Source organism: Podarcis filfolensis, assembly GCF_964270895.1.
Source record: "Podarcis filfolensis genome assembly, chromosome: 12".
NCBI classification, from domain to species: Eukaryota; Metazoa; Chordata; class Lepidosauria; order Squamata; family Lacertidae; genus Podarcis; species Podarcis filfolensis.
The window spans coordinates 33,472,043-33,485,298 of record NC_139614.1 but is presented as its reverse complement, the minus strand read 5'-3'; the positions used below and the strand labels follow the sequence as shown (position 1 = coordinate 33,485,298).

General features: G+C 40.3%; 1 protein-coding gene across 17 annotated transcripts in view; it reads left to right on the top strand.

Moving 5' to 3' along the window:
- The window catches only part of ADAM22 (ADAM metallopeptidase domain 22), a 204,640-nt gene that overhangs the window by 176,028 nt on the left and 15,356 nt on the right, over window positions 1–13,256 (top strand). For 4 of the 17 annotated variants that reach the window (XM_083578538.1, XM_083578531.1, XM_083578541.1 and 1 more), the window contains 7 exons: window positions 225–330; window positions 1,496–1,586; window positions 3,198–3,215; window positions 5,289–5,483; window positions 8,869–8,969; window positions 9,254–9,320; window positions 11,299–11,409. In XM_083578538.1, the coding sequence (XP_083434664.1) occupies window positions 225–330; window positions 1,496–1,586; window positions 3,198–3,215; window positions 5,289–5,483; window positions 8,869–8,969; window positions 9,254–9,320; window positions 11,299–11,409 (689 nt within the window). Of the gene's footprint in view, window positions 1–224; window positions 331–1,495; window positions 1,587–3,197; window positions 3,216–5,288; window positions 5,484–8,868; window positions 8,970–9,253; window positions 9,321–11,298; window positions 11,410–11,942; window positions 11,990–13,256 lie in introns of all 17 variants that reach the window. The other 13 variants (XM_083578532.1, XM_083578534.1, XM_083578543.1 and 10 more) reach the window with 8 other exon arrangements.

Sequence of the window (13,256 nt, the reverse complement as noted above, 5' to 3'; positions counted from 1 at the left end):
TAAAACAGGCTGAAAGTAAATACATGTGAACCAATCTGGAACCTATGGGTATAGGGTGGCATACAAATAAGAATAATAAATCATCCAGTATACTTTAAAGCACTGAAATTAATCATCTGCCTCATTTTGTAGCCTAGTGGTAGAAAAGCAGGAAAGCAATATATTCAGATGGCATATTCAGATTTGAGGACTGCTTTCTAAATGTTAGATTACATTCTTTATAGGTGTGCAGTAATGAAATACAGTGTATCTGTGAAGGGCTGTGGACTGGTGTGGACTGTGCCAAACCCATCATGAAACCAAGAAATGATGATTTTATGCCCAACCCAGGTGAGTTGCATGTTTTACAATTTAATGAAATGATCACAGGCTACTTTGGGGGTCAGACTTCAAAGCATGTGCATTTATTTTCCACTTAACATGCCATCACAGCAGTAGAGTCTTTTGTCAATAGGTACCATTGGACCAACTTTCACAGGCCAGAGCCCAGTTTATCAGATACAGCTACCTGCCACGAGACTTGGTTGTCTTAGAAGTCATTGTTTGTAAAAAGGGCCATCACTCAGTGGTTCCACATTGAGTCCAAGGCACCTCTAGATTGGGGTGTGTGTGTGGAGGAACTGCACTATGAAACCATTCATAGCCACTTCCAGGCACTGCAGACAATATTGAACTAGATTGACCAATCATCTGACTTGGTATATGGTTATATATGGTCAAGGAGTACCAAGACCTTGAACATGGTCTGGTAGAAGATTGGCAGTCACTGCATATCCCACAGACAAGGTTTTATATGCTGGTGGCAGTTGCCTCCACAAGCAGCCTGACCACCACATTTTTCAGCCTCCAGACAAACCTCAAGTGCAACCTCACATGGATAGCATTACAATAATCCAACTCTGAGATTACCAGTACATGGGCAACTGTGGTTAAGTTATCCTGATCCAGGAAAGGCCATAGTTGTCTTCTGGTAAAAGGTAGTCCAAGCCACTGTTCTTTCATTGGCAGGGCTGGATTCAGATGAAGCATCTGCTCCTTCAATGAGAGTGCAGCCCCCTAGATCAGAGCTGTGGCAGGGGCAAAAAGCTGAATCCGCTCTTGCCAGGGTTCAGATCCAGATTGTGACATGCATACACTCAGCTGCTATTTACTAAAAAAACAAAGAAACACATCTAAGTTGGCCCACGTTGTCTTGAATCCCACTTTATTCTTTGCTGCTACATGTCTCCCTGAGGATATTTATCCCAGAGTTTTACACCTCTAAAAATGAAACAAGCAATCTGAATTTAAGGCTGTCTCCAAATATATCATACTCTGAATAAACCCATTTAAATATTAATGGACATGTCTATTGATTTTAATAGCTCTACTCCCAAGTATGACTTAGCTGAATAACTGTATTAGGATAATCGAAGTTTTGTAGTTTTATGTATGTGTCCCATCGCCTCAAAATGAGGTACATTCAGATTCTTGTTTCCTTCTTTTTTTAATCTAGGTGTCACTAGCACAAATATTATTATAGGTGCTATCGCTGGTACAATTTTAGTGTTGGCTCTGATTATGGGCATAACTGCATGGGGTTACAAGTAAGTAATTTATATTATATATATATATCTTATATTAATAAAGGTAATTTTTTTTATTTCATAAGATTTTCTATATTTTATTATGATTTGATAAAGTAAAAGTATGGATTGGCAGTGTGAATTATCAAATGATTTAGGCAAAAGAGAATATCAGAAGTTTTCCTAATCAGAACCGCTTCCAGTTCTCCTCTCTGCAGATAGTTGCCTTTCTAGGCTTGCTGTACTCAGAAGACTTGTTGTCCAACATCTGCAGACTGAAGGCTGCATAGGACTGGAGGACAGCCTTTGAGTAAAGCAAGTCTAGCCATCCTGCCTGGGGATTTTGGGAATTGTAGTCCAGTGACATCCAGAGACCCAGCCAGCAAAGCTGATGTACTCTTTAAGTCAAACTTGCCATAATAATTATATTATTTACTGGCAACAGCCTGTCTTACTAATTTTTAGTATAACTTTCTCACATTCTATCTTTAATTATTTACTGCACACCTTTGTTTCAGCATGTCTAAATGAAATGTATGATAGGAAAAATAAAATTTATTGAACTCATGCACTGATCCTAGGCCACATTCACACATGTTGATAAGTCTGGGTTGCTAGGCTCCCAAGGTTTTGGGAATAAGCCACATGCTTTGTGCACACTGTTCAGTGCCCCCCTCTTACTCCTACCCTGGCATGAGGAGGGGAAACAACCCCAGAAAGCTTGAAAAGGGTTTGACTTCCTGTGACGTCCAAGCCTGAGATTGTGCATTGTTTCTACCTAACAACAACTTTTGGTCTCAGCAAGCAGCGTTCTTCTTAACAGTCAGTTAAATGATACTAACTCTACTTATGAAGTTAGGCAGCTCTTGAAAGGTACCAGAGGAGATTGCGCTCTCCTTCCTTGAATGAGGAGAGAATGAAAATAGATCTGGTTTGCGCAAGAAACCTCATGGTTAGTGAGGAAGGAGTTTCACAACAAGCCTGAGTTTGGACAGCATGAGTCAAATTGTGGCTTAGCTCAGCTCAGGACTGGGGAGGAGCAAAATGGCTGCAAGCTCCTTTCTGGAAGCCCACATCTTTGTGGACCTAATAAGCCATTGACTTGGGTTCACATGACACAGCAAGCCATAGTTTGTCTTACTGTGTCATGTGAACCAGGTCAGCGTGTGAGTTCATATTGCCCAGGGTCTGGAGGGTTTGAAATAAGAAACATCATTTTTTTCCAAAGGGCTTTCCTTTGCCTTTGCCTATGCATTTCAAACATAAAGCTGATGCTTCATTGCATGCAGTTTTCATAGTGACAAAAATACTCAATTTCTGCTAGGGTTTCTTTTCTAATTTATATCTTTGGGACTGGATCCTAAGGGCTGCACAAAGGTGGGTCCTACCCCCCCTTCAACTGCGCCACCCACACCTGGTCCTGTGCTCTTCCTAAAAGTTTCACAACTCTCTGAAGTGGCTTTTCAGGGGCATCAAAGAGATGCCAAGAAGGGTGTGGGTCTTTCCCATTCTGCATGTGGAAATCCACTGGGAGTTCTTAGGATCCACTTCTTAGCTTATGACACTGAGTAGAGTAATGGCAAGTACAACATGGTAACTCACTCTCTTATCTCTCTTCCTTCCTCTTGTAAGAAACTATCGAAGACAGAGGTATGTGAAAAAGCAATGTGTGGCCACATGTCACAGAATGCTTCAGATGCGATCCCTATTTATTATTTAGTTGGGATATATATATATTAGAGACATCAGTATGGCTAGGAATGTAACGTTTTTTGTGTACATGGAGCTGTGGGCTGATGAATCTAATTTAAATGGCTCCTATCTTTGTAGTGTTAATGTGTTGTCCCTTAAGACTTGGATTCCTGTATTCTCAGATATGTTATTTTAGGAGGGTGAAGCCCTGAGGCAGAGACCAGAACCCTGTGGACCTCCAGATATATATATATATATATTAATAAAATATTTATTGAGATTTTACAAAAAACAAAGATTTAATACAGATATTTTTGGACTACAACTCCCATCATCACTGACCATTGGTCATGTTAACTGGGGCTGATGGGAGTTAGAGTCTAACAACACCAGGAGGGCCATGGGTTCCCCATACCTGCCCTAGGTGGGCTGGGGTTTTTTTATTACACCTTTATTTTCTTTGCAGCCACAGTTTTGAAATTTAACCTTAGTCCCAGTTCAATTCTGCTTAGTACATAACATTGATTACTGGAGCATTTTCCAATTACCTGGGTACTAATCCTTTCCATTATGAACTTGTCTGCATGTTTGCCTTTTTAATCAAAAGAGGGATTAATATAACCATGTATGATCCCACTCCTGACTGGTACTGAGCACTTGTTTTTTTAAGCCACAATATTTTTTTCCAAATTAAAAAAAAAGCTTGAAAGGAGGTCTAAGGGACCTCATGGATGGTGTTAGACTACAGCTTCCGTCATCATTGGCTGTGCTGGCTGGGATTGATGGGACTTGGAGTCCAGCAACATCTGGAGGACCCCCGGCTCCTCACCCCTGCTCTAGAATAAGGCCCAGCAGCATTGACCTTGGTTTGATTTGGCCTCATGAAGATGCCATGTGCTGGCATCTGAAGCTGAGGGCAATGCTTCCCTATAAAATGGCACCAGGTAGCAGCTGAGCTTGTGATCATTAGGACTAGAAAACAAATGGTGTCAAAAAGGTAAGCGGTTAGGTGGCAACTTGGCTTTATGAAAAATATCTTCTCTATCCTTTCCACTTTCATGCTCACAAAATTCTAAAAAACACTGTTGGGTTAGCTCTAAGTTTGACATTAAAAATCTTGTACTTCAAGAAAACTAGAAAAGCAAGTACTCTTACCTCTGTTGGTCACACACAATAATTAATTAATTAATCTTTCTTAGATAACATCCTGTAAGTGTTCTTTGATCACAGTTCAAAGTACAGGAGTCCAGTGTCATAGATATGGAATCTTTTTTTTCCCTTTGTGTAAAACTAATTTTTTTGTAAGGGAAAGTACAAAAATTGTACTGGTGTATGTAGGTATATATCTATAATCTATTGCATTAGTTTGAATCTTGGGTTGAAGAGTGGGATTTGGTATTTCTTGAATATCCTTTTTAACGAAAGAAACTCCTTAGTTGAATTTGGGATGGGGAACTAAGTTTGTTATGACTGCTAGGCAGCAGTAGGAAATCCCCTTCACTGTGCGCATGTCATATTTGGACAATATTGGGTGTTTTTGTTTTTTTTTAATTGCCTATTAATTATCAAGGCCTTCTTTACTGATTGCTCCAACCTGTCATGAGATGGAGAAAAGGAACGATTGGGGATGTAGAGGGTGGCAATACCTAACCCCGCTCTTGAGTGTCTCTTAAATCAAATTGTTCAAACTTGTTGCCTTTAGGCCTATTAAGGAAAACACACTCTGTAATGGGTGTATATCTTAATTAGACTTTTAAGTATCTCAGGGAATGCATTTCCCCATTACAGAATGTAAGCCTATTTTCTCAGGTAGCCATTCTCTCTTATTTATATAGTTATGTGATAAATTTTCATGGTCTCCTTTCTAAGCTTTTTCCTGTGCTATATATATATGTATATGTATATGTATATGAGTGTGTATTTATTTACACATATATATACATACATATATTTGGAATATGCATGTGTTTTTTGTTTTTGTTTTTTAACCTTCAGTGTGTTTCTGACTTGAAAATGTTCATTATGCTTTAGACAAATCCCTCAGGGAGATTATGTAAAAAAGCCTGGTGAGGCCGACTCCTTTTATAGCGACATGCCGCCTGGAGTCAGCACAAACTCTGCATCTAGTTCTAAGAAGAGGTCTGCTTTTCTGTCGCATTTTCAGATTTCTACCTGTTCCATCACACATTATTCCATTAGTCAGAACCTTTCATTGTTTTGCAGCAGGTTTGATTACTTCTTTCCTTCCTTTTGTGGACTGTGTGTGTGTGTGTGTGTGTGTTTAAAGTGACCCCCTTTGGTCTTTGATTACTGACTAGTTGTATCCTCTCTTTTCAAATACACTTCTTTGGGGATCTAAAACTCTGACAAATTATATTGGTGGAGTGGGTGGGTGGGTGGGCTTTGTAGCCCCACAGATAAATCAGATCCTCAGTTCTGATAGCCATCTCCTTCTGCTTGGAAGTGCCTTGTTTTGCTGCTTATAAAGTGTCCTAGCTCCTAATCAAGCAAAACACTGTACCCAAATTGCCATGAATTTGATATTACGATGAAGTAATCAAAGAAGGGGGATGCTGTACTTTCATTAACTGTTATAACATTAATGAATTACGGTAATAGAAATGTTAGAAGTGTTGTATTTTATCACTAGTTTGCCCTGCCTTTTTGTTCTTTAGTATGCTGCCAAATCTGGCATTTCCATCTGGCATTTCTCTCTTTTTATTGACCAAGGAAGGCCTGATTTACATACACAGCCACCCTTGTGGGTGAACTAGCTTGTGATGTCGATCCTTGTAGGCGTGGCACAAAGTTTTATGAGTGGCTTCCCATGCATTTTGGCCAAGCTTGCAGCAGCAGGTTTGGAGTGTGTGAGAAGCTGCTACACCGCCATGTGGGCTGTGCCCTTCACTATTACAACCAATTATCCATGGAGGCAGGATTGTCGTGGTCAGGCCGTAGAATCACTGCCGACACCTTGATTCTGCCAGATTTAATCCCCAATCCAATGTCTCTGGAGTGTGACGCATCCAGGGTGAGCAAACATATCTTGCCCTCTTCTGTGAAAGGAAATGCAGTGGACATGTACATGGAGCTCTGTTGTGGATCTGGAGCTTTGTGCATGACATGAGGCAATGGACTGTGCATTGCTCTGTCTGCTGAAAAAAGGCATATGCACCATTTTGAAACTGCACACACATCCTGGTGCATTTAATAGTTCATGAAGTTAACAAGGCCCCTTGAACTGTAAACCTCCCCCCCTATCTTTTAGCATGTAGAGATTTATTATGGAATTGCTTTTTCCCCTCAAGCATCTTAGAAGGCTTTCACAATAATTCTGCCATGTAATAATACTAATAATGGACAGGCTATTTTGTGAACCATCATTTCCCCCTTTTTTTCTTTTTAAAGAGCATTCATGCTTCTGGTGGTTTTCAAATGAGAAACTGAAAAGAAACAGAGGAAATTTGCTCCTCAGATTCAAAGTTGTGAATGTAGTAGCTTAGTGATGCATACGTAATGCCGATGCAAATGTCTGTTTAATACTGAGGGTTTTTATACCTTTGTGAGATTCTCTTTAATTTTTGCATGGCAGATGTCAACTTGAAAAGTAACTCCTAAGTCAACATCCAGTTTCTTGACTGAGGGTTTATGTTTGTGGAAGGATTAAAATGTTGATTTTTCTGAGAATAATCTTCAAAGCTGCATATCCATCTGCAGTTGAACTTCTTGAATGCCTAAATATAACAGAATTTTTGGAAAACCAGTTTCCTGATATTTTGTCTTATTTAGGTTTTGTTTCCACATAAGGGAGCAAAATTTTGTTCATTCTATGAAGCTTGACTTTTAAAATGGGCATTGCTTAAATTCCATTGTATAATGTTGTGTGTCATTCCCCCCCCCCCCATTTCCATTGATTCCTCATTTCAACCACTTGTTTGTTCTTTACTGTATAATGGTATGAAACTCTTAAGGTCTGTCTACATTAGGACAAAGAGTATCTCTTGTCAGTTACCTGTAAACCTACCTAAGTTTAAAACTGGCATGGCCTATATTATGGGTGCTTAGTATCAGGCAGGAAATTTACCTTCACAAAAGTTTCAGACTACAATAGTTGGACTAATGAGCGGGGGGAAAGATCTGTTGGATGCAGTCCTTCATATCTTACATATTTTATTAATAAAAAATTGCACAGGGAAGAAAGGTTAGAAAAAGCAAGAGAAATATGGGGCTGGATTCAGTCAAAATCAACGGGACAAGTTAGTCATGGCTTAAATTAACACCACTTGATTTCAAATTCAGGTTCATCTGACTTTGGTTGGATCCAACCCATGGCATTTTGTCTTATTTATGCAAGAGAAAAGGTTCTAAGGTATAAAGGATGCTTATCTACTATCTATATAAATTTTGTTAAAAAAATAAAAGTAGTTTAGGCAAGTCTATGCAGGCACATAGATGCTGACGTGTTTTAATCTCTTTCACTGTCAGTTTTAATTAATTTTCAAACTTATAAATTTTTATTGATGATTTTAATATATCTTATATACTGCTCAGTGGTTCAATTGGAATATCATTTTTGTCAAATTAAAAAAAAAAAAATCAAGTGGCAGGACAGATGGAATTAGGATAGCGTGTTTTTTTTTTTTTGTGGATGTGCAAAACCTAGGATTTAACCAGGTTTGCATAAGCCATCTCAGAGAATGAGCTTCATAAGCAAGTTTGAGTTCCAGAACTTACATGAGAAAGTAAGCCTCTTCCAGCTTAGTTTTCCTCTGGGGAAACAAGATGGACAGAGAGAACGCAACCTGGGAAAGGAAGAAATCATTTTCTCCCTTGGAACATCCTCCTGCTGCTCCAAGCTCGACCCTCTAAGGCAGCCTTCCTTAATTTGGTGACCTCCAGAGCTTTCGGACATCAACTCCCATCATCCTTCATCAACAACCATGCTGGCTGGGACTGATGGGAGTTGTAGTCCAAAACATTTAGAGGACACCAGGTTGGAGAAGCCTGGTCTGAAGAAACCAAGTGGGAAAGGAGAAGGACTAAGTTGCACTTCTGCCAGGTGTAGAAGAAACTTGCTTTCTTCTTTTGTTTCTAGATGACTTGTGTACGCATCTCCTCTGAGCCAGTTGTAAAGGCACCAGTGATGACCCAGCATCCAAATATTTGCACCTCTGAGTGCAATAATGCAGCCTCTCACCTGCCATTGTGTTCATGAGCCTGCCAAATTATTTGACAGTCATCCTTGTCTGGCAAATAAATGAGATATCCCACATAGACTAACATAACTAGAAAGGTCTAGAATCTGAAAATGGGACATGTTAAATAGATGCCCTTAGAAATTCAATTAGAAATGGGTTTATGAATGCGTCCTGAGTAGATATGTAGCAATGTGCACACTATTTTAGGGAATGAATAGATTTAGGAACAGTTGTAGGAGCAGAAGTGAAGCTTAACTGGACTTTTCACGGACTGCTGATTTAGGCAGACATTTTGGGTATTGTAAACAGACCTTTAAGTAATCCTCAACTTAAAAGTTCATGAATAATGTCCTTAATAGATGCTTTATGTACCCAAACCAGCCAGCTCATGCAAGTCTTGCCATTTACTCCAGGTCAAACGGATTATCTCATTCATGGAGTGAAAGAATCCAAGATGCAAAGAACCTTTCGGACATCTGTCAGAATGGGCGACCCAGGAGTAACTCATGGCAAGGTGAGAATGACCATCGCGTCAGCAGTATTCATAACCATTGCAGAGTAGATGCTGTCAACCAGCATGCTGCAGCCATACCTACAATGCCAGAGTTAGAGTACATGCTTTGCACATATAAAGTCTTACGTTCAGTCCCTTGTATCTGCAGGTAGGTCGTATTACTACTTCAGGGTGGAGGAGAAAGAAAGGGAGAATAAAAGTCAATGCAAATGACTTCTAGCATGCTACTTTCCTTGGTTCCATCGTATTGTTTTCCACTGACTGATCCTTTGGTCTTATTTCAGGTAATATAGGCGGCAACAGGAAGAAAGTCAAAGGCAAAAGATTTAGGCCACGGTCTAATTCCACCGAGTAAGTTTGACCTTCTAGTTGAAAACCAAAACCGAAAGACTATCTAACTATTTCTGTTTCAGTTCCTTCCTGCTACATATTTGAACCAGAAGGCTTCTAGACTCACTGAAAGTACTGATTATTAAATGGTGTGGCAACAGGTTTTTATTTTGACCATGTGTTTTTAAAAGTTGCTTTTGTTTTTGAAAATTCGCCAATCCCCCCTCACCTAGGCAGTCCAGATTCCCCCCCCCCCCCGCTCCCATGGCTGCTATTTTAAAGGGGAGAAAACACAAGAGACAATGATCTGTTCAACATCACATCTAGCTTGGCCCTAAGAAGTACTTCTAGCTTGTTAAATGTATTCTCCTTAGCAGGATGGGCAGTGAAGCAGGCTTTCCCATCGCAGTTTTGTCCCCCCTGTTAACTAGAAGCCCCACACCTTCTCACCTTTGTGTGCTGCACTATTCCCCACACCTGTTTACTGCTGCCTGTTAACCTGCATGGGAAGAAAGTCCCTGATTGGACATCCAGGTGTGTTTCACTACCAATGAAAATGGATATTTAATGCCATCTTGCAACTGGGGGAAGTGGGGAGAAGAGATTTAGACGGCAGCACTAATGCAGAGTTCAGATGTAATGTTTCAAAATGTACCATTCTGCATGTTAACTTTCTCATTTAGGGCAAATGTTATTCAGGGAGACCTATTGAGGACACATTGGAAATCATCTAATACATTCCACAGTAAACTTCTCTACCTAATCAGCAGGAGCAGCCAACATGTTACCCTACATATGTTGTTGGACTACAACTCCCATCAGCCCAAGAGTACATGGCCAGTGGTCATGGGTGATGGGGATTGTACTTTAGCGACCTCTGGAGGGTTGGCTACCCTGGTGTAGCATTCTGCAAGATAAATAAATATACAACATAGCTTACCTCAGTTTCTGTTATCTGGTTCTTTCCTAATTCTGGATATGGTTTGTATCCCATTAGATGCACATTTTAGTAAAGTAGTTTGAATAACATCGGATAACCATTTTAGTTTCACAAGACGCCAGGAGTTCAGGAAGCCCTTCTCTGTAAAAGGAAGATACTTTCCTATGTGTTAATTTGCTTGGAAGTTTCGTATTACTTTCAGCTATATACTTTCATTAGAGAACTACATATTGCTGAATAAGACTTACTTAAAACAGTTTGCTTTGTTTGTGCAATGCCATCTACTGATACATGCTGTACGGAATGAACAATCCACGTGTGGCAACGTATATTTTATGTGTTCATGTGCTTGCCACAACCTGTGAAGTAGTGTGATCTGAATGCAAATGACATCCAAAATGAGCCAAAAGAGAAGTTCTCAATATCTGGAGAACTGGCGTCTCTGTGCTGCTGTCTATTGCAGCATTCCTGGTGAAAGGTTAACTACATGGATATAAGATGACCACTCCCCAAGGCTACAGAGTCATTAAAGCAAGCTGGTCTTGGTGGTAATGGGGGACAAAAAACCCCCTGATCCTGAACCCTTTAGAGGAGTTGATTAATGACTGCTGGAAATGCATAGTTTTATTGCCATATTGGTCCCTAAGATCAGTGTTACACAAAACAGACCAAGTGGTCATTTTGCTTGCATGGTATCGTGTTAGTGGAGCAAAAGAGAACTTCCGTAGTTGACAATTTCTGTGGGGCTATTTTCCTACTGGCCCAGTAAAGTGTATTTTACTTCCATAATTTTGCAAAGATGAGACATTAACGTCCCAGAGTTTTCTGCAAACTTAAATGGGTAGAACAACAGTTTTGACCATTAACACCAAGACCCTGAGTGTTGGCATAGGAGCATGTGTTAAAGCATGTCCCAGTGAACTCCTTTCCCGGGTAGCCATTCCTTTGTTCATTTGTACTAACTTTGCCTCTATAGGTGTGCATCTTCCTCATTGTTATAAATGATATAAACTTTGGCTTAGATTTTCCCCACCCCTATTATATATTGTGTTTTTGCAGCAGAGCATCCCATGCTTCTGAGCCTGGGCTTTCCCACACCAACCAAATCCCACCCCAAGGCATAAGCCACAGGGGTTCTCACCACCCCCAGACAAGGGATCGGGATCACAGGTCAGTCCTAAGTGCCCTTCCATTTGGGGCAACTTTTTTTTTATCCCATTAAAAGTTTCTTCCCAAAAGTATCACTGTGGCAAAATACCCCCCAAACCCGCCTTTGATTGCTGATGGCAGCGCTAGCTAAGCCCTCCTCCTTGCTGGCCTGATGTGTGTAATCCCCCCTGCCCCCCAGTCTTATAAGACCTGGGACTTCTGCATTGTTGCATGTTGTGCTGCAAGCCAAATCAAGCCACTGGTTTTAAGTTTTGTAGGCTTAAGAAGTTTTTTCTTTTTCGTTTTAAGCAAAGTTTTACCATTTGATCTGATGGGTTATACTATATCAATGATGACCGATGCACAGTTAACCCCCACAGAGCCCCTCTTGGTTTCATTCTGCAACCTGGCATGATGTTAAAAGCTACCGTTTCAGGTTGCTCAGAAATAATAGCAGTGTGTGTACTTGGTGCGAAGAAGCCTCAGAAGTCTTGTACAACCGTTGCATGCTTTGTTGCCGTGATAACTTTCTCTTTTCTCATTGTAAAATCCAGATCAGGAGTGCTTCATGGTTACCAAACGAGCCTTTACAATAAAAAGTGTAGGTTAAAGGTTTGTCATTTGCTCTCACACAAGCCCACTAAAACTGCAAGATAAGAACCAGCGCATAATGTCTTGCCCATGAGCCCATTGCTTCGCTAGCAAATTTGTCTTGCGGCTGTGCTTTGAACTTTTACTTTTTAATTAGGAACCGAGATGGAAAACATAAAGCACTCCTAGTTTTCAACTTGCTGTTGAAAGTAAGTAGACTAATTAGAAGCAATTACAGCTGATAGAGAATTAAAGCGATGCCTGTGCTTATGTGGTTGGGGTGAGTGGGTGGGAGAGTTACGCAGCTTAGACAGAATGATGCAAACAGTGTTTGATTATTGGATATAATAAATTCACCATCTGATTTTTATTTCTGTTGAAAGCCCACATTCAACACAAGCTAAAAATGGTTCACCCAATACATTGCCACCTAGTGGCTTAGTGAAATGGGAAGATTGGTGTAGATTGTGAGATACACATTGATGAATAGAGACTAATGGGTTGGGGCAGGTGGCAAAGAGGAAGTTGGGGTTGTTGTTTTCCTGCCCTTCTCTCTGGAAGTCCTGTTGAGATTCCACTGAGGGCAGCAGTGCATTTTTCTCCACAGTTGTGAAGACCTGGGAAATTGTTTTTCTATAAAATAAATCCTGACATTCTCCAGAGTCAGATTACATATTGTCATTTAATATGCTATAACTTGCAGCAGTAGCAAGGTCATGGAGTCTCTGGCTTAGTGTCAGCTGTAGGTGGATTTAAAAGTAATTTATGAACCATATTTATTGCATATAATTAATGCCCCATCTTTCCTTCAAGGAGCCTAAAGTGGCACACATATTTCTCCCGCCTCCACCACCCATTTCATCCTAAAAACAACCCTCTGAGACAGGTTAGGCTGACAGTGGCTGGCCCAAGGTCACTTAGTGAGCTTCCTGGGTGAGGGGGAATTTGAGCCTAGCTCCCTCCCATTCTAGTCCCAATGATCTAACCACTACACCACATTGGCGTTACCACTTTGTCCCTGCACTTCATTGACTTTTTAAACAAGCAGCAATATTAATGTAGCAGTAGTAAATTTTATCAAACAAGTACTCATGTAATCTGTGCTGCAAAGAGAGGACAAAGTAGAATATACTTTCCATTGATAAAACAATGGTTGTTAGGTTCAATCTGGATTTATTTATTTTTTTAATACTGTGTCTTGCACATAGCGTTGACCAGGACTGGGCTTTGGGAAGCAGATGGAAGGATCCGTGCATATTGGTCAAAGGCTATATTCA